The sequence below is a fragment of the Chaetodon auriga genome, chromosome 24 (genome assembly GCF_051107435.1).
Source record: "Chaetodon auriga isolate fChaAug3 chromosome 24, fChaAug3.hap1, whole genome shotgun sequence".
Lineage (NCBI taxonomy): Eukaryota > Metazoa > Chordata > Actinopteri > Chaetodontiformes > Chaetodontidae > Chaetodon > Chaetodon auriga.
The window spans coordinates 11,305,573-11,331,801 of NC_135097.1; the positions used below are offsets into that span (position 1 = coordinate 11,305,573).

At 42.3% G+C, this 26,229-nt stretch overlaps 2 protein-coding genes and 1 long non-coding RNA gene across 4 annotated transcripts in view; 2 read left to right on the forward strand and 1 right to left on the reverse strand.

The window, feature by feature from the left end:
- The first annotated feature begins 29 nt into the window (after positions 1-29).
- Positions 30-18,529, forward strand: LOC143317159 (uncharacterized). 2 transcript variants are annotated; one of them, XM_076725141.1, is made up of 11 exons: positions 30-104; positions 10,472-11,934; positions 12,570-12,790; positions 14,261-14,469; positions 14,827-14,987; positions 15,302-15,405; positions 15,660-15,720; positions 16,429-16,517; positions 17,100-17,222; positions 17,553-17,653; positions 17,795-18,529. In XM_076725141.1, exons 2-11 carry the CDS (start codon positions 10,500-10,502, stop codon positions 18,324-18,326), a joined length of 3,036 nt encoding a protein of 1,011 aa, XP_076581256.1. In that variant the 5' UTR covers positions 30-104; positions 10,472-10,499; the 3' UTR covers positions 18,327-18,529. The 2 variants fall into 2 exon arrangements, with proteins under 2 accessions (XP_076581256.1, XP_076581255.1); XM_076725140.1 differs by lacking the exon at positions 30-104 and adding an exon at positions 9,112-9,297.
- On the reverse strand, positions 13,949-18,007 carry LOC143317160 (uncharacterized). Its single transcript, XR_013076642.1, has 3 exons — positions 17,564-18,007; positions 14,774-14,956; positions 13,949-14,430 (listed from the first exon to the last, which is right to left on the reverse strand). It is a non-coding gene; the product is annotated as an uncharacterized LOC143317160 (long non-coding RNA).
- Positions 18,530-23,092: 4,563 nt separating the features above from the next.
- LOC143316916 (pyruvate carboxylase, mitochondrial-like) overlaps positions 23,093-26,229 on the forward strand; it is a 252,944-nt gene continuing 249,807 nt past the window's right edge. The window contains exon 1 of the mRNA XM_076724720.1: positions 23,093-23,540. Within this exon, the coding sequence (XP_076580835.1) occupies positions 23,539-23,540 (2 nt within the window). The 5' untranslated portion in view covers positions 23,093-23,538. The remainder of the gene's footprint in view (positions 23,541-26,229) is intronic.

Below are 26,229 nucleotides of genomic sequence, written 5' to 3' on the forward strand. Positions count from 1 at the left end.
CTCCCCCTTTCTCACACACATGTCTGCCTACCAGCAGACCACACACACATGCACTTCACTGCCACTGGCACATCTCACGTCGCACAGTAATGACAACTTAACAGGTAAGAATTTATTTTTATTTATTTGCTTTTATGTTGGCTGCAGCTCACCATGAGGCAGATCACTTTCACAATGAGTAACAATGACAGTACTAAAACACAACTGTGCCGCCTGAGCCTTCTTTTTCAACTTTTACCTAAGGAAGCCGTTTCTTTTCTTTTACTCACTTAGCCACTAAAATGTACAACATCACGGCATGTAAATATAGATAAACCTGGATTACCACTTTAAATTAAGGTATACATACTCACTATTAACTAATTGCTCATGAGCATGTATATTAGTAGCACGTTAGCTCTTTAGTAGCCATTACAAAGCACTTATTAATGCCTTATTCTGAGGATTAGGGTTATTAAGGGTTAGGCTATTAAGATTGTAACTCACATACACCAGCATCCTTGCTTACTATCAATAAGCAGCAATTAGGAGGTTATTGATGGAAAACTCTTAGGTGACGGCCTAGTAGTGGTAGAATATGTTTTTGCAGAATAAGGCATTGATATGAGCTTCTTAATGACTAATTCAGCGCCAGTATGGCACCAATATGCATTCTAATAAGTAATAGTTATTGGTGAATATGTGTACCTTAATAAAAAGTGTTAATCCAGTTCAAATTCAGGGATCTGCCCTGTTCAGGTCACATAGGAGTTGATAGATTTTGAAATTCGAGGCATGAGATGTGCAAATTAGGTAGAGATCCACAACATTTTATACTTCATTATGCGTCGATAGATGAAAATGTACAAGAACGTCAGTGTGATTCTTGGATTTGAGCTCTTTTTTAGTACCCATTGCCTGCGCCACCAGCTCATCGTGCAGGAAGACACTGCACAGCCAAGCACTGCTGTTGGGGAGCGGGTCGAACTTATAGTCGATCTTCATGCAATTAAAATTGTTTAGTATGCAGCTGGCGTCGTGAGCGTTGTCCATGGAATCGCCCATCACTTGGACTGAAATCAAATGAAAGTACACTTTTGATTTGAAAGTGTGCTCCTGTTGAACATCTAAGTATGATACAAAAATCTGATACTAAAATCAGGCCTCTTGCTATCGTGACAAACTGTACAATGCTGAGCTCTGAGCCACAACATCACTTGTAGCATTTCGGTGTTGTTACCTGCAGCATGTTAGTGTTTATACCAAACAAGCTCGTCAGTGGGGACACACAAAACCACATGCATTGTAAAGTTATCATGATGTGATGAACCTGGGCCTCAGTTTACCCACTGACCCAGTTACAGTTATACATATAGAGATTATTCTTTTGCATAAGCTTTGACAAAAATGTGAATCTACGCTCAATTGTCATGTGTTGCACCAAACTAAAACTAATCTAACATCCCTGCACTAACTGCAGTCTTAGCCAAAGTTAGAATGGTCAGTTCTGGTTCAAGCTGCTTTGCAGACGGGTTGACGCACTTCACAGTCATTTTGAAGGCTGTATGTTACTTATGTCTGTCCAAACTGAAGACGAGTTTGTATTGTTGTTCCTATTTTTGACCTCCTTTGATTTTGTGACCTCCTTTGACATCTGCAGACAGAATGGGGGCAACAGACACTTTTGTGTTTTGTGCTATGAAGTCAAACCTCAGCGTCTATGCCAACGTAGGCCCAAATGAAATACATCTGCATTCAACATTTCCGCTGCTCGGCACGAAAATCAAAGCTGGAAGAACCAGAAACTGAAGTTTCTCTCTCGACACAGCAGTGTTCATCTTTAAATGGCTTTAGTAGCGTTGCGCATGGGCTTCCACACTCTGTCTGGAAGAAGGGGTGAAATGAGGAAACGGAAGAAGACTGTAATGGGTTGCAGTGCAGTTCAGTTTTCTCCATAGACACTTCTGAAAATGCAGTACAATGCCTATAAGTATTCAACACATCCCAACGGACTAAAACATGAACTAAATGAATGCACATCAGTTCATCCCCCTCGAGTTCTGCCTCAAGTAGTACAGGCGCCTCTGGCAGCAGTAACAGACTTAAGTCTTTGTGGATCAGCACGAAACATCTCGCCGCTGCAGTCTTTCCCCATTTGTCTTTGCAAAAGTGTCTGTTTGAAGGCCTTCAAACAGACAGCAAAGGACAGCAATGTAGTGTTCTGCCACATGTCCTGGACTGATCCTGATGATTTTGACTCAGCATGATATTAATGTGTTATTTTTCTTTTTTCTTTTTTTTCCCCTGTGTGGCTTTGGCTTCATGTTTCACTTTGTGGGCCTTGCTGCAGATAAGCATGCCCACTGCATGATGCCGCTACACCACGCTTCAGAGTAGGAAAGGTTTGTTTGTGCTGATGCACATTTGGCATTTAGTATGATGGCCAGAAAGCTAGATTTTAGCCCCATCAGGCCGCAAAACTTCTCCCCACTTGGTTTGCCATTTTGACAGACGCTAGCTCAGACATCAAAATGTCATATGACATTTTTCAACAGGGGTTTTCGCTTTGCCAGTGAAGCATCCGGAAAACAGTTGTCGTTATACAGTGTCCCCCTTCTCAACTGTGGAAACCTGTAGCTCCCTCACATTTGCTGGAGGCCTCTTACTGTCCTCCCTCATGCAGACACTCGGTTTCTGAGGAGGTGCAGTCAGTGCATACTCAGCACCTTGAAAACGTTCTAATATTCTCCCCCTGATTGGTGCTTCTTTGCTGATTAGCCCACAATGTTCCTTTATCTTTATGTTGCAGTGTTCACAAAGAAATCGAGTGTGTGTAATCTAAAATCACTTCACCACAAACCGAGGATCGCCATTCAAATTAGTATGGTACTTCTAATCAATCAGCAGTGATGAATTAGGTGTGTCAAAGAAAAGGAGGTAAATATTTGTGAAATCTATGATTTTATGCTTTACATTTACACTTATTCCAGAGGATTTTTTTTCTTTTGATGAGTATCAAAAATCAAAATTACATCCAGTGTAATTTAAAGGTATAAGAAAATAAGAAAACTCAACTTGATAATAACTTAATATTTTTTCCTACTTATCATATTTTCTGTATTACTGCATTGTGTTATTGTTGTTATACAGACAAAGTCACTGTCAAGTGTTATATCGATCTTCTAATCTAACAGTGGGAAAAGTGGAGTGCAGCACGGTCCAGTAATGCAGAGGATGTCTGTCATCCATCAGACTGGAATAATGAAATCCATCCACCTCATTAGCAGCGGGCAGATGTTTTGCCTCCTCACCGTTGATCTTATTAATCACGAATGCAGCGATCACTGCCTGATCGCCTGATCACTGCTCATTTACCAGTTTTCAGGAGTGGCTAGCCTGATAATCATGTGTTTACGCCATTAACAAACAAAACAAATCAAATAAACAAAGACATTCTTGTGTTGCAGAGCATTTGAAAGGAAGAGCTATTTTGCATTAAGCCAAATTTCCACAAATTGTTTGTCAGTTTGTTGGTTAGAGAATGGCTCGCAGCGCTCAAGACCTATTCATCAGGAGACTTGCTGCTGTTAATATCAAAAGTTTAAGCTCATCTACAGGTTTTGCGTCATGACCATTTAACATGAAATGCAGTAAAATTGCATTGATCCTCACAGGGAAATTGGTTACGACAATGGGATGTCCCCACTGTGAATATACTAGTAATAATAGCGTAGATTTGGACCGATGCAACTCCTTTTTCTTTGCCTTCAGAAACATGACACTTTCAAATATCTTGGACTGCGTGATATGATTAAATTAATAAAAGATAGTTTAGCTATATTCACTCACCAGAATTAAAGTAAGTTTACAATTGAGCATTTATTGTAATATGAAATATATGTTTTTGCAAGCTCAATAATACACAACACTGTGTTTTATTAGACATTTCCAATACTGCGCATCAAACTCCATCATTAGGTTGAGTGCTGTGATAGCTTAAAGAAAAGGAAGAACCCCTCTCATGGTGATACAACATGAATTCTGTTAATATATTCGAAAAATTAAATGTCACGATTAGGTCTTTCAGTTCACCTTCTGTTGACCTCTGTGTCCTTTTATTAGAATAGATCAGCATTTTCAGAATTCAGAATATAACTACGAATTGTTAGTATTTTCTGCATCCAAGTATGAGGAATATACAATGATGGAAAGCATCATATTACCAGTATTATACCGTACCAGCACTGTCGATGGACACGATCCTAAGGTCTCCATTAATTTGTGCGCACATCTACAACATGATGCTGCAGAAAATTACAAGTTGGAAGCTTGATAACTTTTGGATCGACTGCTGTACAGTTCACACTTTTAGACAATTTTGGTGGGGCAGCGCAACTTGTTGCGTCAGATCACAGTTTGAACACAGTTATTGTCCATAGGAAGGCATACCCAAATTTTGTCACCTTTTAGCATGTGTATTGACAAGTTAAGGTCAATCATGTGAAACTGACGACATCAGAAAGTCCCTTGATATCCACTGTGGAACAACACATTGTGAAGTAGTGGTGCACTGTGCTGTAGTTACCAAATTCGATCATTTTATGGACTTTTTCGTGGCTCCTCCCGTGGCGCAAACTAAAATGCTTTATTTTACATGAAAGCCTGCTGCAGTCTTTACAAGTGTGTATCGTCGCAGGCACGTGCGCACAGCGGGGTCTCTGAACACTTTCTGGCCTGTGATCTTGTACTACATGCAAAAGTGCTTGTCAAGCTGTTTCAGGCCCACAGTCTTTTGTAAGAGCACCAAATGCATCAAAAGGAAAACATGCCATATTTCCAACCACATTATTTTTGAGCTGAGAATACATAAAACTCTCAGAACTTTCCTGCAACCTGCCTGGGGTCCCGACGGCAAAGTTGTGAACCTCTGGCGTGTATCTTGTGTTTGCGTGTGTGGACGGCCGAAATGTTGACCCTAAATTTAAAGCAACAAGCAAACAACATAAATCAGATGCAGAAATTCGAATTTCACCGCACAGATATATGTTTAAAAAGGCACTGAAGACAAAGATGACTTTTTGGAACAAAATTCTCTTTCACCTACTTCTTGCGTGAAGAGCACTTCAGTAGCAGTTTCACTTCTGTGTGTTCAGTATTTTATATACACTGTCATGATTTTGTCTTTTACTGTCTACATGCATACATGCATCCATGGACCATCGTCACATATCAGGGCCCTGTTTGTTTCTTTGTTGTTGTTTGTGAGCCTCCAACCTAAGACAATTTTCTGTCCTTAAGTGATAAACAAAAACATTTTTTAAATCTTGAATGTGACTCTTAACATCAAGTTTAGCGAGGGGGATTGAGCTTTCTCCACAAACACTTCGGCATAATCGATGAACTGCTGGTCTTAGACAAGGCTGTCTTACAGCTAACAGCCTGTTTAGTGACACAACGATTCGTTCTCCCTCATCCACCCAGTCACTCTGTTCCCGCCAGACACCACTTGTTCTCTCGGTGTCGGAAGACAGGCTCGAAGAAAACAAAGAGTGGAGAGAAAAAGTCCAGAAGTGCGTCTCTCTTTCCCCCTCCTCTGCTCCCGCAGGTTTTTATGCTGAATTTGAGAGAAAACTAGAGAAGCGTCTCCCCCGTACACACTCCTCCGCACGGCCCTTCTACCCTCTCACATCCTTTCATTCACACATTTTTTCATTCGGTCTGTTTTCTCAAGGTTACGTGCGCACACAAACAGGAATGTATGCAAATGCGTACGCACAGGAGACACAGACGACCATGTCAGAATCAGCGGTGTCGAGAAGGTCAGATGTGCCGAGTTTTAAGCAGTGCGATCACTGTAAGATCAGCCGAGGCGTCTGGAGGCTAAAGCTATTGCTTTATTGAAGCGCAGAGTGAAGCTTTGCAAGAATACATTTGAAGGGTTTTATCAAAAAAGCTTCTTTTCCTCTTTCAATTAATCATGATATCTTGAAAGGAGATCATTTTATCCTAAAATATGTGACTAAATTGTAATGAGAAGGATTAAAGACCTTCCGAGGAGGATTTTTAACTTGACACGTTGCATTCAACAGAGTGATCCCCACGTCGGGGGAGCTGTTGATGCCTGTTAAGTGCGCATTTTTCAGCAATCTTACTCATTTTGGGAGACTCTGGAGCAGCAAAAATTCTACTCCTCGTTGTCAGTCAACTGCATGTTGTTTGGCTGCAGGTGTAAGGATAGAAAATTGCAGAACATTATCTTCCTGGTTTCTTATGTCTTACAGCAGTTAAAGCTCTTTGCATCACCCAGAAAACCTTCAGATTTACTTTTAAATCTGAAGGTTTATACATTGATTAAAAGTGATGTAGTGAGTGTATCTGCACCAGCCTATATTATGATATAACAGATCAATAAAATATGACCAAAGTCATCACATATGCTAATATTGAGGTTATTGTGTCAGACAGGTTGTGTAGTTACCACATTATTATCCATTATGCATGTTAATGCTGAGGTTTCCAGTTATGAGAAGTAGTCACACTGTACAAGTGACCTCAGCATTAACATGATCACCTACACACACACACACGCACACTGACTCTGAAAAACTCACATGCACACACTCTTATGCTCCTTTTCTCGCTCTCTTTGTCCACTCTCTGGAATGTGATGAAGGTACTTACTATTACCAGTCAGTGATCTGTTCGAGGATTTCATTTGAAACATGCTGATCGATCAGCACATTCAGAGTTGAAACACTTTTTGATCCAAACAGGGATCCATTTCACTGCTTGCACACAGATGGCAAATGGCAGCAGTGTCATGTTTGTCACTCTCAAATTGCATATACATTTGTTTGGGTCTCGCATGCTACTTCATGTTGCTGCAAGCACGGTGTTTGTGTTGATGCGTGAAATGTGTTGAGAAGAAAATGATCTCATGCTGTAAATGTGATGAAACGGGCCGCACGAATAGGCAGCAATCAGCTGGCAACACTAGCACCAACTCAACAAGGTTTTCATAGTTCTGTGAAAAGAAATATTTTATCATAGATATGTATCAGTCAACAGTTTAAATTAATATTGTATGGATCAAACACACACTGAAAGTCTGAACTTCAGTCCGAAAGCAAGTAAAGGTAAAATATTAGTAAATGTAGAGTTTCTCCCATCCATGTGTGATAATGCTTATAAAAGATGGGCTGAATATGATCAACCAGATGCTTGATATTAAGATTTTCAATCTTTTTCACAACTCCAACACACAAGTGATATCAACAAATTAGATACTGTATCACAAAACATACAGACTGGGATAATATTAAAGGAGAGCCAACCAGTATTGAGCACCTTGCAATAACAAAAAAACTAATACAGCATATGTGCAAAAAGCTGATGTTAGACACGTCAGATAACGCTACGTTTGAAGGCACAATGGGACCTGGAGCTGAATACCATAGTGGATGATGACACCGTGGAAAACATACGTTCTAGATGTCACAGGGGGGTTGGGAGCCAGCTATGGAAAGAATTTGATTGGGAAGCTAAAATGAGGTTCTTTAGGACCTCGCTGACAGCTGCTCAAATGTCTTTTGGACTTTTGCTTTTACCGTAATGGAGTATTTTTACGTTCTAATAAGTTTTTCAACACAGATAAGAAGTCAGTGAGTGTTTCAGGAAGCTGGATGCTGAAGCAGAATTAGAGTTCACTTCAATTTAGGATCGCTAATTTTATTTAAACTGCTTGATCATTAACTGTCTTGTCTGTACATAACAGCCTTGTGTGTGCACCTATGTGTGTATATACATATATGTGTGTGTGTGTGTGTGTGTGTGTGTGAGTGTGTCTGTGTTGGAGAAGTTATTGAAGTTGCCCATGGACTTGTGGACCTGTCAGCGGTTGTGCTTGAGGTTACATGTGCATGTGTGAGTAGGCGTTTTAAGGTTATATGACACAACAAAGATATAAAACAGCATATCAGCATGTGCGTGAATGCGTGTGTGGTAGGTGAGTGGGTGGGTGAGTAGGTGGGGCTGCAGGGTGTTTAGAGGGTTCCCTGAACCTCATCGTTTGTCGCTGTCTTCCTTCCTGTTTCATTCTTTCTCACTTCCTGTCAGCTGACTCTGCCGGAGAATCTTGATCTGGTAAACATCTAAGCTACTGCCTCTGCACACACACACACACACACTTACAAAATGTACTGTATGTAGCCACAGAGAGATGTATGCATGTACATTCACACATACTGAAAGACATATACATGAATTGTTTTTACCTTTATATGCAGTCTAAAACTTTACAAAGTCAACCAAAGTATTACTTTATACATACAACTTGTCTAATAAATGTGTATTTATAAAACTAATGGTGTAAAAAGTACATTAATTGCAACTGCTAATTAAAAGGTTTCAAAGATTTAGTTCATTTTGTGCGCATCCCTGAGTGTTGTAGTAACTCATCCTCTTCAATAAGAAAGAAACTACAGAAAAAGAACTACAAAAAAACAGAGTGCCAAAAAGGGGGTGGGACATGAGAAAAGATGCACACAAGGAAGCAGAGAGGACGCAAAGAGGCAAGCAGAGACATGAAAAGCCAGCAAACAAAAGGAGAATAAAGGCAGGACAGGAAAGAGACGGAGAAAACAAAGTTGGCGAGACACAGAGAGAGAGAGATAAGGACAGGCAAAGAGACGGAAAGAGAGACAGAGAGATGGAGGGGGGGGGCAGAGAGATAAAGATAGCTGAAAGGAGGGAGATCCGTCAGCGTTTGTTTCCTCAGGATGTGGTTACCACGACGACGAAAAGGCAGAGAGGCAACATCACTACCCGCTGGTCCCTTCTGACACCTGCAAGTGTGTGTGTGTGTGTGAGTGTGAAAGTCAGAGTGTGTGTTTGTGTGTGTGCATGTACGTGCGTTTCAGTGAGTAACTGACTGACTAAATGAGTGTGTATGTGTGTGTGTGTGTGTGTGTGTGTGTGTGTGTGTGTGTGTGTGTGTGAAAAAGGCTGTATGTGATCTCAGTGGTTGTGTGTATGTGTCCACTTTTGTGTATGTGACAGATGTGTGTGTGTGTGCGTGCGTACTGTCAAAGAATACACAGTAGAGAGAGAGAGAGAGAGAGAGAGAGAGAGGAAAGAGTGTGTGAGAGGTTGAAAATCTGAAGGGGGAAATCATTAGACAAGCACTCGAGACAGTGGAGAGCAAAGGAGCAAGAAAAGTCAGCAAGGACGATGAAGAAAATCAGAAGAACAACAAGGACCCGAAAACATGAACAACAGAAGACGAACATATGTGAAAAGGAAATTAAGCACCAAGAACTGGTAAAAAAAACAACCTCAAAACGCAGCGTACTTGTATCTTCATCTCATCTTCCTTCATTCTTTCTCTTTCTGACTCACTCAGTGTCCTATTTACAGCAGAATGTGGTTTCAAGAAAGAAAGAAAAGCAACAGCGGCGATTAAAGATTTACTGCAATGCAATGCAAATGTCTGCGCTTCAAGAGAATTTCGAGCAGGCTCTCGAAACACCGTTTTGATGAAAGAGATGGTGTTGTCAATCACAGTAAAGACAGAAAAGAAAACGGTTTTGCCCAACACTCATGCGCTCGCAATAGGTATGTTTAACATAGCATTGCGTTTCCTTGCAGAATTAGCTTCTCTTTAGCTTCTCCATCTCATGAGGCAGCAGTTTGGTACACGTGCAGTTTTCGTCATACAGTTCCAATCACCACTGGTAATTTCTCACCTGTTTTTCGAGGGAGAATGAAGCCAAACGACGTCAGTCGAAGCACAGACTGTGTTAGCATGAATAAGGATGCTAAAAACTGCTAATCCAAGCCAGATTTGGATTTTTTTTTTTAAAGGCACCATTACTAATAATGAATAAATATTATATGTAATAATAAATGCTAATTAACTTTAGGTAAAGCACAGACAATAATGTGCAAACAAACCTTTTAGGGACTGATTATGAACTCTTACTAGCTTTGTTAGCCTGTTAGCCCATTTTGATTGCAGCTGTTAGCAAAAAATGGGCCACCAGCTGTCGCAAAGTGAATTTTACACTGTAGATGGAGTCAAAATGTTTCATAGCTATGGCAAAGAAGAAGCTATAGGCCTGTCCGTACAGTACAAATACCTCAGCTATCAGGTTACATCTGCTGGACTTGCAGGCCTTTGTCATGAGGTTACTGTAACCCTTTACTGTCATTGAATCTCTATGATCATAAATATTTGTACGCTGAAATCTACAGCTATTAAAATTTGTGAGCCTGAATCTAAACAGTACCAAGACACCATGTTACCACCTGGTAACAGTTAATAAACTTTAACTTTAATAGAACCATTAAAGCCAAATAAAGCTTAATAAGGTCACATAATATTGGTGTAACAGTTGAGTAGGTAGTATTTAAAAAAATACTGCTAATGTTATGACATGATTTTATCTTTGTTTATTCATACTCCATGTATTATGTTTCTGTCTGTCTCCTGCAGGCACACTAGCTACACCCAGTGAGCCATCATGGACAACCGGTCATCCACCCAATCCTTTCCCAGCCTCCAACACCATCGCCATCGCCCATCTTTTCACCTCACCTTACCCAGCCTTCAAAGCCCTGAAATAGGATACCCATCCTCTCAGCCTGCCATAGACCCACTGGAGCAATATGGAACTAGAGGGGAAGAATCCACAACCTCCTTTCCGACTTCAGGCACCTCATCTGGGGGAAGGAGGGCAAGCAGTGGAGGTGACAGAGGTTTGCTAAACACAAGCTGTAGCAGTTTGGATGGAGACGCTAACTTGGGAGTCCATCTTGATGGAGAAAGCGGGATAGGGAGCCATTTTGTTGACAATTGGTATGGGAGTAGCAAAAAGGAGGAAGTTTGGGAAGACGGGGAGAGTTGTGAAAGCACCGCAGATGTTTTTTGTAGTAAAGGTGATTGCTACAGTAACACAAGTGATGTTTTTTACACCGTGAATTGTGGCAATGAGGAAGGAGTCAGGTGCAAACTCAGAGCAAACTTCAAAAATTATGCCCATGCTAGCCATGAAGCTAAAGGCCAAACAGTTTACAATAGAGAAGCTAATGTTAGCCACATTACTAAGCAAACTACTTCCCACAACAGAAGTGTGGCAGGGAGCTTCAGTGACAGCAGTGTAGAGTATTGTAGGACCGATTCAAGAGTGAGTGACAATTACTCAGGAAGAGAAGAAGATTATGGGTCCAGCTGTGGATCAGGTGAGGATCATTTCCAACCAGCAGAGGTTGAAGGACCCTGGCTCAGTGTCTCCCCCTTGAGTCAGACCGGAGAGGGCAGGTGGAGAGGAACAGTAGACAGCCACACCTTGGCCTCAGGGTGCGTCCCGCAGAGATCCCCTGTCAGCATCAGCAGTGGTACGTACACTCAGAAACTGGACTCCTTTTCCGAGGCATTCCTCTCCCAGCGAAAGAGAAGATTCCCTGTGATTCCCAGCGGGGATTCCTCTGGACAGATCTGGGACTTTGGACTCGGGAGAGGAGAAAGCTCTGGATTGGTCAAGTCAAGGCACAGCTGTGCTTTTGATTCAGACGCCTACCTCCCTCCCTCTTCATCCTCTTCACCCACTCACCCCTCTCTTGCATCTTTGCCCTCTCCTCCCACATCATCTCACCTCATGTCTTCTGTTCTCAGTCCTCCTCCCACACCTCTACCTCCTCCTTCCCACTCACCCTCCAAAATGGACTCTCCCAGTGCACTCGGAGGCACCGGACATTCAGTGTCCCAGGGGGGAGAATCACTTGGCACGCTCCAGTTTTTCGCTTCTCGCCTTCAGACTCTCCCATCTATCCATTCCTCTGGGATGGTATTGAAGTTTCCACTGCTGGCACAAAGCTTTCCACAGCCATCAGGCGAGCCCAGCAATGTCGAGGTCAACCTAAGATCCTCTCATGGTTGTGACTATGGCAACATCACAGGTAAGGTTTTGGGTGTGCATTTCTGTGAATGAAAATCTGATAGTAAGAAAAAGAATAGAATCTGTCTGTAATCTTTCCGAGAAGAGAACTGTTTGAGAAAGAAAAAAAGCCCCAAGGTAGACTAGAGCACTTAAAAATTAAATATAAGTTAAGTGAACTTCATTCCCCCCCCTTACAGAAAAAGCCACAGGTTGGTACCCACATGTAAATTTACGGGACATGTGGGTTTTCAAAGGTGAGCATATGAAATTTCCCATTTCCCGTATGCAAATCACATTTTCACTTTTAACATTTTCTCGTCTGAAACCGTTTGTAACAGACACCTTTGTTACTTTTTAACACCACGCGTAAAATGAAATGTTCACGTGTGACAAGTAGCACAGAGTATATCCTAAATTACGGTCTATGTGCTTTTCGGTTTTCACAACAATGAATTAGCATTTCCAGATCAACAGATTCTGTCGGCCTAACGTAACACTTTCCTGTTGACACAGATGACAGTGACTTTAAGTTTTGTTTTGTCTGACTGTCTCCCACTCTCAGAATGATCACGCAGTTTTACAGTGCATTATGGTGCATTGACAACATCATGACTCGACTCTGTTTTCCTGTCCTCCTCCCTCTCTTTTTTCCAGCCTCACACAACATCCTTCAGTCTGCAGAGTCCTCATTCCTTACTTCGCTCCACTCACCCAGTCCCTCCAATGCTCCATCCCTCCATCCCTCCTTCCCTCTTCCCTTTCATCGATCTATTCTTTCCAGCCAACATCATGAGGCAGCAGAAAAGATAGCCCCTTACACAGTGAGCCATAAAGCAAAGAATGGACCAGCCAGTCAGACTCAGTCACTGCTACAGGTATGCCACAGCACTTGTACCATTTTTCACCACAGGAAACAATTTGAGCAAACTTACAGAAACAATTTGACATCTGGGGAAATATGCTTGTGCATGAGGGTGAGACAAGAAATGGAAGTCCAGCTCAGGTGATGCATATCCTCCACTAGCTGTCTTAATATGATTTTAGCCATGCACAATTCTGTCCGGTAGTATATTACCAAGTAACTACTTGTTTAGTGCTAATTAGCAAATGTTTGCATGCTAACATGCTAAGCTAAGACGGTGAACATGGTGAACATTACACCTGCTAAATAGCAGCATATAAGCATTGTCATTGTGGGCATGTTAGCATGCAGATGTTAGCAGTTGATGGAGAAGAGCCACTGAAAGCGAACATATCGGGCAATGTCGCCGCTGCCACCTGCTCGGGGCCGTGTCAGCGTTCGCAAGCTCATTGTGTAAATAAGCAAGATGCACTTTCTTCCAGAGTTTACGTGACATTGTGTTAAGCAGCAGTTTGTTTTGTTTGTATCTGCAAGACACAGAAAAGAAGGATACCAGAAAATGCAACAAAATCTTCTCACTACCACTACGTCACTTTTTCGTTATTGGTTTTTCAGCAAATTGGTTTCAAGAAGACACCTAGAATCCCGCAATGTCTTATGAAGGAAATATCTCATGTCTCATAGAAAATGAATGGGGATGAACCTTGTATCACCTCACACTTCGGTCAGTGGGTCTTAACCATTTTTTTTTTCTTGATCATACTTTAGTTCTTCTCTTTCATCCTTCATCATTTCTTCCTTTCTCTTTATTAGTCAGGAGGGACTATTCTGTTGACAACCTCTGGTTGGTGGAGGTAAAATCATCTGTTAATTGTGGTCAGAAAAGTATAAGTCAGGCTTTATGAGTTTATCCAGAGTAAAAAAATAAATTAGAAATGTAAAAACACGACATTGTGCTTATGACGCTCTTCTTCATCAACATCCACTGCATCTCAGAAGCCACAGTTTCACAGTGGGTTTGCTAGGTTTGCGCATTGTCGTCACTCTCCCATCAACAAGACCCAGGAGCAGAGAGGAGGCAACACTCGCTGCAGCTCGAGAAGCTGTGAGGACACAGTGGGTGGAAACATAAATGGCTGTTTGTCAAGAAATGATGTTCCAACTGCATTGCTGCTCGTAAAACCACAGTCTTAGTCCAGGTTTTATTTTTAGACAAGTGTGTAAACGTGACAGATTTGGAGTTGGTGAAACATTCAAAACAATATTTACCTTCGACGGAGCTAGGTGAGCTGTTTCCAAGCTGTGCTAAATATGTCACGGACAACCTCTGTATTTAAAACATGGAAATTGAATTGCAATCAATAGCTCAGGTAAACATTTTAGATGGCTGTACAGTTTCCTCCAAACCACCAAAAAAAACATATTAGGTGTCACTGTTTTAATACTTCATTTCAGTAAATTCTTTTTGCTTGTGTTCTTGCAGCAACAAGTGTCCCCAAACTACACTGGAACTCCTTTTCCCAGTATCCTCCACTCCAGCAGAGGTCAAAAGAGGGGCCGCTACACTCCCCGACCCCTCCTCAATCCTGTGCGCAGGGGGAGGGGGCTGTACTCCTCGCTCTCATCTCTCCATCACAGAGAGGAGGAAGCAGTCTGTGGAGGAGAAGAAGAAGATGAGGGTGGCGTGTTACCGTAAGTGAAATGCTGAAGGAAGGTTGCTTTCGTTCTTGTTTGTTTGCGCTTTGTTAGTCAGTGTGACATCTCAGAAACATGCCGAAGAGCCAGGCCGTGAAGATCTAGGTTCAAGGTTCAGTTCAAGAGTGTGTTTTTAAACACTTATCATCAGTACAACACGGGGTATTGATTGAAAAAAATGAAGAAATCTGGCAAATGCATTCCATGACTGTGTGTATTTTGATGCAGATTGAAAGACACAAATAAAATAATATCCAACCTCTGTGAGAGTATTCATATTTAGGTATTTTATAGGCATTACCTCCTTCACTTTCTCTCTTCCACTTTCCCATTTCCTTCTTTCCTCCTCTTCAGGTGCGTCAACGTGGGTCGTGATTTCCAGGCAGAGCTTCCTCCATGCCTTGTAAGAGGGGATGGGTCGGGGATGTGGTCATCAGAGGAGGAATCCCCTCGAGAACAGCTGCTCTGGAAACCGTGGGACAAGCTGGAGGAGAGTACCAACCCAGAAGATCAAGGTAAATGGTGTGCCAGAGTGGAGCTCTCTGATAGTAATAAGCAATAATCGCACAGAAAATGTCAGCGACTTCTCACACAGCATTAGAAGCAACTGATTCAAGGGTCAAAGCAGCAAGAGAAAATAAATCTAGAAAGCAAAAAAATGAATTCAAATGCTTTAGTGTACCTTTAATGAACTGTATGATGGAGAAATATTAGATAGACCCTTGTGGAAAACACACCCTAGAAAAATTTTGTTCATCGGCTGTTATGCTAACTGCTGATATTGTGTGTGTATGTCTCTGTTTGTGTGTGTGTGTGTGCGTGTGCATAGTGGAGAAGTTGTTATCCATGTGCCGTTCCAGCTGTTTACCAGGAGGGGGCAGTAACACAGAGCTGGCTCTGCACTGCCTGCACTACTGTCAGGGGAACACAATGGTAATACTGACTGCTTTCTCTATTCATTCTTCATTCACTCTTTTACTGTGCACGCAGTCCATCATTTTCATCATTCCTCCACCCATCACGACTTTGTTCCATGCATCATCAGTCACCTACTTATTGTCTTCGTCATTTCTTTCTTTCGTTCTTCCTTCCTTTCTTTCTCATTTATATGACGCTAATTCTCTTCAGAACCATTGCATGCCTCATCTTTCTGTTCTCTACCTCCTCCATCCCTCTCTCCTGTGCAGGCCACACTGGAGATGCTGCTGTTCTCACAGCCCTCGCCAACAGGAGACTACCATTACTCTGGTAACCCTTTGACCTTTGACCTCACTCTAGCTCTCGCCTTTTGTAAGCCTGATAAAGGATCATTCCTAAACTATCATCTGATGTTCAGATAATTTAGATTTTTAATCTGAGTTAACTCCACTCTCACCCTGTCAAGATTTTGAGGTGAATTCAAATCAAATCGCAACACAAATAGCAAGAGAAGTCAAATGAACTAAAATGTGTTGCAGTGAAGGAAGTTTAATGTTCCTCTGCAACAGTCACCAGTTGTACACAGGTCAAAATGTGAGTCAGCAAAGGAGCTGACAGTCCCACTGCATGTACAAAAGCAGCCATTGTAGAGGCCCAAACCTCCTGACACCGCCCCTCTCTCTTTGTCTCTGCAGCACATTTAAATCCACCAAAAGGCATTTGAAGTACAGAGTGGACATTGTTCTGTGTAATAGTGTCCACTCAGGTGGGATGCCTGGCAACAACTTAATAATATTTACATGTCTAAAACCCCTTGCGTGTCCTGTCCTTCATGCAAGTGCAGGTTGTAATGTTAAAGCAGACAGTCACAGTGGCGTCAGACTCATCATCTCCTGAGCTGCAGGACTCATTCCACTACCGGGGTTGCATTACTTGGCACTGCAGCAAGTCATGCATTGCAGGATGACCTGTTAGTATTTATTTTCATTGTCTTTCATGCCTTCTTTTCTCCTCGCCCTCCCCTCTCTCTCACTGTAGGTAGTGACTTTTGGACAGACAGTGAAAAGAATCTCTTCAGTGCTGCTCTGGGAACTTACGGAAAAGAGTTCTCACTCATACAGAAAATGGTACCACTATTATTCATGCATTGCTTGTGATTTATGCTGCATTCTTTTAGTGGTTAGCCTCTCAGTGCTTTTCCCTCTCTGATCTGTGTTTCCCTTGGTGTAAAAATGACATGTATGTACACACATGTATCATCTCCAGCTATTTCTGCAGCTAATTCTTTTCTCTATTTTGGTGGATTTTAATATAAATTACTTGAAATAATACACAGTGGCATTCAACCATATAGCCAGGGTTGACAACAGTGCTAAACCAGTTGTCTTCTGCTAATGGAGATGCCAAGAAACCAGAGTATGTTTCACCAGCTTCTGTCATCCACATTAGCTAGAATGAGCATAGCCCTCCCTGTCAGCTCATTAACTCCCTTTACAGTCACCTGAAGGTAGCAGTTACTGTATATCTTGCATCTGTAGTCTATAATTTGATTGACTGCACTTGCAAGCTGTCATTAAACACCACATCTACTGGTTGCCTTGATTCAATCTTACACATTTATGAGATTACCAAGAGTGCACCGCCCCATCCACAGCACCCTGTGTGCAGGTTCTGAGTATTCACTGTGTTTGTGTGTGTGCATTTTGCAGGTGAGGACTAAAACTGTGTGCCAGTGTGTTGAATTCTTCTACCTGAGCAAGAAGCTCCAGGACAAGCAGAAGAAACAGAAGGAGGAGGAGAGCAGGCATGGAGCGACGGAAGAGCAGAAAAGTGTAAGAAACACCAGAGAGAGGCAGTCTGGGATTCAGTGTTAAGATCTTTTTGCCTCTTGTCAGGGTGTCCCAGCTGACTCTGGCAGCCCACTGATGCTTCTTTTAGTTTGTATTCTATCAATACAAGCCTTTTGCTTTCCTTCTCATCATCTTTCTGACTGTCTCTCTTTTCCTGTGGTGATTTGTCTATTCCCATGACATTCTGTGGATTCCACTGCGTCATGCATTCTGATCCTCAGGATAGAAACAAACACAACAGAGTAGTGTGCTTGGCATCAGAAAGAATATAGAGTTTGGTGTGGAAGCTTACAATTGGCCCTGTTTTCATAGACAACACCCACCTGTCAGCCAGTGAACAGACAGTTTGGAGTGGAGGAGGCGCTTCCTGTGCCCTCATTGGCTAGTTTCTTCCCCTGCAAGCTGTGTGGCAAGTAAGTACAACCAGTAATAATAGGGGGAGCTCCAACAGGAACTGTCTATGTGTTTGGCTTCAGGGCGAGCCAACAGATGGTTTCGATTTCCAAGTCTTCATTTTCAGTCCTGTCTTTCTCATTCCTCTATCCTTGTTCCAGAATGTTCTACAAAATCAAGTCCCGCAATGCTCACATGAAGATCCATCGGCAGCCTCAGGAGGACTGGACCGACAGGCGGCTGCAGCACCAGCTCCTCACCCAGCGTCTGGCTCTCAGTCGTCCCACCAACCTCATGCCCAGCACAGGCAGTAATCTGCTCCCGCTCCAGGCTCCAGCTCGGACCTTTTCTTCCTCTGGCCTCCCGGGAATGCCAAGCAACAACAGCAAAGCAGACAGTGTCCTCAACTCTGTAACCAACAGCAACACCATTGCTCCCAGCAATACCAGTGTCCTAGATCCCAGCACTGTGGTGACATATAGCAACATCTCTGCATCAAATTCTCATGTAATCACTAATATTGATGGCGGAGGTTCAAATCAAAGAGAGCCCACCACCATCTTACCTTTCCACCAGTCATGGGGCTCATTTGGACACGGCCCCGACCCTGTGACCTACTACTGCAACACAGATGGGAAAGACGATGTAGGAGCTGGAACTGTGGGGGGAAAAGAGCCCATCAACTGGCAGTGATGTTTAACTCTCCCAAAAGCATTACTACCACTGAGGTCGAAGACTCATCCAAACTGTTAATCCAAACCAAATTTCAATTCAATATTCAATACTTTTTCAAACTATATTCAAAAAATAAAATCATTTTTGTACTTTTTGTTGTAAATTATGTAATTAAATGTGTTACATATTTAAATGTTTCTCATGCATTTGACATTTGAATAAAATTTGTAACCCTAAGGTTGTTTTTTTTTCTGTTCTTGACCAGGCTAGCTGATTTACAATCTTTGCGCTAAGCTAAGCTAACTGTCTTCCAGGCTGTAGCTTCATATCTAACAGACAGACATGAAAGAAACATCAATCCTCTCATCAAATTTTCAGAAAAAAAGCGAGTACGTGTGTTTTCCAAAATATCAGTCTATTCCTGTAGCTAACATTCAACTTGGTCTTCACAAACACAGACATACATGAACAAACACAAAGACAGAGACACACTCAGCTTGTTGAAAGGTTTTGATATAACACCATAATGGGCTAATATTGACCTTGGTAGACCATCTCCTCCCTTACAGCTGTCTGGGTACTTGGGTGCCCAGAATTGACCTGTTGATGGTTAACTACAGCATCCTGGAAGATGCCCGGAAAGAGCCATTATGAACGTGTGTGGGCAGCGTGCGCACTGTCTGTGTGAGAGTAGCTGAGAGAGTAGGTTCACTAAGATGAGGCAAATACACACATGAAAGGATGATTTGTAAAGACAAAAACCAGAGACAAACATCTAAAATCTACACATAAACAGCATCAGTGTTCATCTGTATTTTGCTAATTCAAATTTATTGTCTTCAGGTTGATTTTTGTATTACCTGCAGAGGATATGTCGTCTCTGTCATCGTGTTTACCTACAATTCACCTCTACTGATGAGTTTTGAACTTGTCTCTCAGGTGCATTTCTCAAGGCGGTGAGTTTTTTTTAGTGCCGTATCTTCATGAGTGTTACTGCCACCATGACAGTGATAACAGTGTTTTGTGTAGGTGTGTATGGTCTATATATAATGGGCCATATGTCCCTCTGTGTACCCTTGTTAAAGAAGGTCCTTAAGTATATGAGTGCATGGATATGTGCTTGACTTTGATTTCATGCATCTCAGTACCATATATGCATGTATTTAAGAGTGTGCCACCATGTCCAAGTCCACCATGTCTAGCACAGCTTGTCCACCCGTTTTTCCAGATTCTTTCTCGCACTCCACCTCCCACTTCTGTGATGTGTGTTTTGACTTGGTAAATGTCCTTCAGCAGTTGTCAGATTTGTCCTCTTTTCTCGCTCTCTGGACCATATCCTCCTGTATAAAGAGTTTTAACTTCTTCAGCACTCTAATGGTTGTGCATTGTCAGACATTTTGTTCTCTTGTTCACTGAGAAATCAGAGTAGGGATAGTGGCAACCAGCAGCAGTCCTGAGTATTGGCCATTTTCAGAGAGAGAGAGAAAAAGAGAGAGAACAAGGACGTAGATTAAGGGGGAGAGGGAGACCAGACCAATGGGCTGAGAGCAGGGGGAAATGGGGAGGGAGTAAAGAGAGAAGCAGCAGCCATTCACCTATTCATGGTGAGCAGCTCTTTGCCAGTCGACTGCGCTCAGCCCCACAACCACAACCCATCCCCACTTTCTCTCATTTGCTGCTTTTCTTTTCTTTTCTTTTTTCCTAGGCCAGAGTGAGAAACAAAAGCAGCTTTTTCAGGACTGTTGTGACAAGGTTATAGTGCTTAAGAAAGCCTTACCAACAAAACAACAGCAATGTCATACTCACAAGAAAATAACCATAAAAGCTCAAAGATGATGGTATAAACAGAAGGAGAGCAACAAGAGACAACATGGTGGATTTAGTTTATATATCCTGTAATGACATCCTCATGTTTAAAATATTTTAATAGTTACATTAAAAAGTAACAACATACACGGAGTAAAATCAAATAATATAATCAGTAGATTGTTGAAGCAAGTCAGCGTATGATCGACCGAGTGTTTGCGGAGTCTACAATCTTTCATGCATCAAGGTTTTATCGCAGCTCCTGCACATTCTTATTCAACACATTATCTTACTCCTTCCAGAAAATTCTAATTTAAGTAATGCCATGCTGCATGTATGTACATGTAACATGGGTGGCAACACTACATGTCTTTATCTCACTGAGTGATAAGACTATGTAAAGGCTGCTTAGAATGCAAACAAACCATCATGTAGGGACATGAACGAATTGCTGAACTTGGACAAGAAAGCAGTTCATACTGACATAAGATGCCTGTGACATGTGACACAGCGGGTCACTGGCTTTCTCACTTTGAAAGGATAAGACTAGTTAAAGCAATCGTATGTACTCCTTTTCCTCATCCCCTGCAGAGGAAAGTCTTGACTTACAATAACTTACTTTGCCCTTCTTGGACAAATCAGCGCATATGGAGAGGATTGAATCTTGAGGTTTTATCACTTGTGAGATATTGCACATGGAGACCGACTGCTGTCATTGACACAGTTGGAGGTTGAGCTCTGTTATGTCATACTTGGCACAGGTGCACTATTCTGGAAAAAACTGAAACTTTAACATTTATTCAACGTTCACTCTGCTGCTGACACTCGATATCACGTGGTAGGCAGTAGCCTCCAAAGAAATGTTCTCAGTTGACTTATTTACATACCAGGCACTGATAAACATTTGATCGTTGTGTCTTACTCTAAGTAGCGACTTGTTTTCACCACGGCAAACATGGTGAGATCTTTTTTCATCCACAGTCAGCGAAATGAAATTAGCACACAATCAATGTGATCGGTGCACACTGTGCCACCGGCCCCTCAGAGGGTGAAAGGCCACTTGGATGATAAATATTGACTCTCACCAAGCGAACTCTGACATTTGTACGCAAAATGACGACAGAATTGATAGTCACAGTCCGTTCTGCAGGGAAGGAGCCCCATAAAAATTCTTTTAGCTGGGCCCAAATCTGCCCTAGCTACAACAGGAGAGGTGATGCAACACTTTGGCATGCATGTGGTTGGCCCACTTGGCGTGTCTGAGATGACTCTCTGTACTTCTAAAAGAGGTGTGTGAGAAATTATGAGAGTATGGGAGTAATAAGGACCTTTAAAAGACCATCTGGGGATAGGAAGGCTGAGTGTACACAGGAGGAGGGAGAGCAGTTTGATTAAAGTTCAGCAGGAGAGAAGGTAATGAGAAAGAAGCGGCCATTTAAACTGACCAAAAGATTAGGTTTGTGTCTCTATATTGTTCCTTATTGACTGACTCACTCCTTTGAACACATCATTGATTGTCACATAAATTTCTGCTGATGCCATAAAGCTGGTTGGTTTTAAGTGTGTCCTCTCAGGAATGTCATTGACACAGACTCTGTTATCTGGCAGCGATAAGAGAACACACAAGAGTTGAGAAACAATCATGTATGAGTGAACCCGGGTCAAGTCTCCGTGTTTGATTATGTCTGTGTGTGTTACTGAACTTCTGTCCTTGCGTCACTACATGCAAACCTGGATAGATGCAATATATATATATGCATGTGTGTGTAATCTAGGGTGTGTATCCCCTTTAAATTAGGGTAGGATCAAGTGCTAAGAATGTGTAGGCTGGGATTAGAGTTAGAATAAGGGATAATGAATGAATTGCTTCAATGCAATGTCCTCAAAAAGTGTGTATTGTGTGGTTCTTGAGATAAAAGCATAGCAGTCTATTGTCCTCTGTACAAAGCAAGGCTACAAAGAACCATTTAAAGAGCCTGTAATCAAATCCTGTCCTTTTGAGCTGTTTCCTGAGTTTTTTTTCTTTCTTTCATACTGAGCACCACAACATTTACTTCCAGTACTCACTTTTATGCTCATCTTCTCCCTTTCCTTTGTCGCATTTCACTTAAACCTTCTTGAGGAGTTTACCTGAAGGTCTGATCATTAATGTTCAGGATCAAATTCATCTAAGTTATTCTGGTATTGATGTAGGTTAGAAAAGGAAATCGACTTTTATGAACACACAGAACAACTGATGGCAAACAAGTATAATAAAGGGAAATCAAATTGGAATGTTTAACTATATTTCAAAGGGAATGTAAATGTGTATATAGAAATATATTTGTCCTCAAGAACAAGACTAGCAGCTAGCACATCCATGCTTTCACTCATAACCTTAATCATTTTTTTTTGCTTTAATTTGATCCAAATTATCAAATTGAGATGATAGTCTGAGGCAGAACTTTTAAGTCGATATACTCAATTTGTTAGCCAATAGGTGGCTAATTACACATCCAGCAAATATGGAACAACATTAGGATTCATTTGGACTTGTGTTTCCACCCAACTGATAAATTTAAGTTAGTAGCACCTGTCCGGTAGGTAGCGCTTGAACAGAACAGAGCTTTGTTAAGTTATTATTATGTGTGTTATCAGTGTTAATAATAAGAAATAACACTTAAAAGGTCTGTAAAGCTTTGCACCAATGAGGGAAATTGTCCTTTATAGTTTCATCCCCTTCATAACACTTTTATGGCATATATACATTACACACGTACAGTACGTGTGTGATGTTACAAAGGGGTGACCTTTGTCTCGAGCTCTTTAAATGGTGCCGCTCTCTGCGTGCGTTCATGCCGTCTTCTGTGATTGGTTGAGAGCAAAGGGGGGAGTGCCTGGTTGCGTCATGTCAAAGAGAGGGATGGAAGCTTATGGAGAGAGAGAGAGAGAGAGAGAGAGAGAGAGAGAGAGAGATTAACAGGGAGTAAGAGGCAGGCGCAGTAGCAGACTCCTATATCCGCCAGACGGAGACGAACGGTGCCAGCTGCTAGCTAAGTTAGCTATAGTAGACAGTTAGCAACTAGCTTCAGAGTCCTAGCGCCTTTACAACATATGAGGGACTGAGCAAGTGTGTGCGAGGGTGTGTGTGTGTGTGCGTGTGACAGCGTGCGTGTCGACGCATTAAACGCCCGCTCGGCCGTCCCGAAGTCACTCCGCGTGTACCTGTGTGTGCGCGCGCGCGAGAGAGAGTGTGTGTATAAGCCCCCCATATCTCATTCCTCTTCCGACCAGCAGTGTATCTGTGATTGTGCGCGTGAGGTTAGCAAGCAAAGAAGCAAACGCACCCACATAAACACACTCTTGATAGTCGACTGTTTACACTCGGTGTCCGGTTACCTGACAGCGGATTCACAGCATTTACTGACACCGACAGAGCACCAGCATGTGAGTACTGATGGGTAACGCGTGTGCCCGAGTATGAATGAGTCTTGTGTGCTTGTGGCTGGCACTGAGTGTACTTGACCTAAACCATTTCCCTTTTCAGTGTCTGAATGTGTGTGCCGTACTTGGCATGTGTCTTCCTGTCAACGTGGTAACAGATGTTTCAAATGTAGCGAGTCCGACAGTCATAACTGCACAGTTGCTTCATCTACAACTTGTCCACCTGAACCTAACTGTGTATTGAAAACTTGTTCAGAAAGTAAATACTGCCTTCTGTGCTTTACAAGCACTCATGGCTGACGTTTTTTAGCCGAAATGCGCACACGGAAACTTAAACTCCTCGTACCGGCTGCTAGCGAAGTTGCATCAAAGTGCTCTGAGGTTGTTGCTAGGCTCTCGCTAAATTAGGGGCTTTTTCAAGGGAGTTTTGTAATAGCATGAGTTGACAACATGACAAAACGTGCAGTATGGGCTTTTATTGCCACAGGTATTGCCGCTTTTACTCTCTCACCTGCAGAAAGGGTGGTGAGGTAAACTGAAATACTGTGGCGGGGCTCCTTTACCGGATGGAGGTATTTAAATGGGAATTAGGATTTTAAAGAGCAGGAAACGCCACAGCAGGGACTGCATGTCCACATGTGCCACAGTATGTTAGAAGGGAATAAATATTTACATGCTGGAACTTGTAGATTGCATAACACGCTTGTTTTCTTCTTTCTTCACATGAGAGCTTGTAATTGTGTGTGTGTGTGTGTGTGTGTGTGTGTGTGTGTGAGAGAGAGAGAGAGAGAGAGAGAGAGAGAGAGAGAGAGAGATGGCGTCATTTTTCCTCACTGAATTTCTGTGTTGCGGACATTTGCTCTCTGCTCTCTCACCTTTGAACCTGTAGACGTGTACAGGTTGTGTCAGAATCATTTCAGGAAAGCGACCTTTAATTGGTTTCAAACAGAGGTACATGCTGGACAGCTGCCCCATCGCAGATCTCAGGGAAGCGCAGTGGGAGCTGTTCAGTGATCAAACGGTTATCTTCACAAGTCATGAGCTGAACCTGCAGTGAATCCTCTAGCAGGAATGTGATCAGATATGCTTTTCAGCCTGTTTTTGTCTTCAGTGGCTTCAGGTGCCTGTAGTGGCTTTGTGTGTTTGATGGACATGTGCCATTCACTCAGTCACCTTGATGTTTTACTTGTTGCAGTAATGCCAAGGTAATAGGCTGAAAATGTTCAAGGCAACTGGGACACATAGTTTTTTGACAATGACACACACTCCAACATGCAAATCTCTAAAGAAGACATTTGTAGTTTTACTTAAAATCAAACAGCTGAAGGCTTTTGGCCCTGTTAGACTTTATCTGGATGCAGGGAGGCCAGGGATGGTCAGAGGATATTATTTCTCCACAAGCAAGGATTTGGGGATTTTTGTAAGCAAGCCTTTTAATCCTTATTTCTTGAAAGTTTCAAAGTCATTTTGCATGATTTTTAGGACAAATTAAGTTGGTTGTTGGTGGACTGCAAATGCAAAACACTCAAGTTCAAAGTGTTTTGCATCAAAAGTGGTACAGCGTGTCTCTCAGCGTGGGCCACAGCCTCTTAAGTCTGTGCTTACAAAATGCAGGCGTCTATCTGACTGTCTGTGTTTCTGGTTTGGGTTGTTTTGCTTTTCAAAGCAAATTTATCTTTTATCGTGTCAAGAGAGTTTCAGTGTGTTCTAACACTCACATTGTCTTAACAGCGCATGCTAATGGTGACATATCTTTCCCCAAACTAGACAGCAGATGCTTTGAAAATACAATAAATTAAAAAGGCTGCAGCTGTGCATTTCAGTATGAGCTGGTGCAAACTTCCCTTAGCATCTTTTGATCATTGCTGCCAGCTAATTGGAGTCATGACCTGTTGTTACGGTTCCCATGAGATAAAGAATGACAAAATAGCATATTTGTGCTTCCTGGGAAACTCTGAACCTTTTGACACTCCCAGGGCACCATCCAGCAAATAGCTGTGACGTGTGGTGAAGGAGTGAGAGTGGCATCTGTCAGACCGGGAGGCAAGTAGTGAATGAAGACAGGGCTGCCTGTGGTGAGAATGAAGGAGCAGTGTCCCACGCACCCTTATTCGACAAATAACCCTCTGAAGATGATGACATAAAGATTATTTTGGTCTACTTATTCACACCTTTGCTGAAGTGTTTGGTTGTCTTTAGGTGTCTGTCTTGAGCAGTTCCACCTTGCTATGCTTGTAGGTATAAATAAAACTTCTCACCTATTAAAGCAGCCAATGTAATGTTCAACTGAGCGGCTCCTCTACTCCCCCCATCACTAAACTTCCTTTCTCCTCCAACTTCTAGTATATTCTTTTTGGTTTACGCTGGACCCTCAGCGCGTTATGTCCCATCTTGTTGTCTCTTCTGAACAGGAAATGCATCAGATTAAGGAGGTTTTCCTTCACTGGGCCTCAGAGCACTGACTGATGATATGGTTCATGAAAGACTGATCCAGCTGTGATTAGCGGGAGCTCAGCAGAATCGTGACACCGTGCATGCTATGTTCAGCATCAGCAGTATCTGGAATCTGCTTCTTCCCTCGAGGTCTAGTAACGGGTAGCACCATGTCACTTGTGAAGCTCTCGTGCTCTTGGTAGCCCCTCATCCACATTTGCACACAAGATGTTTTAGCCTTTGATCACTATGCAAGACC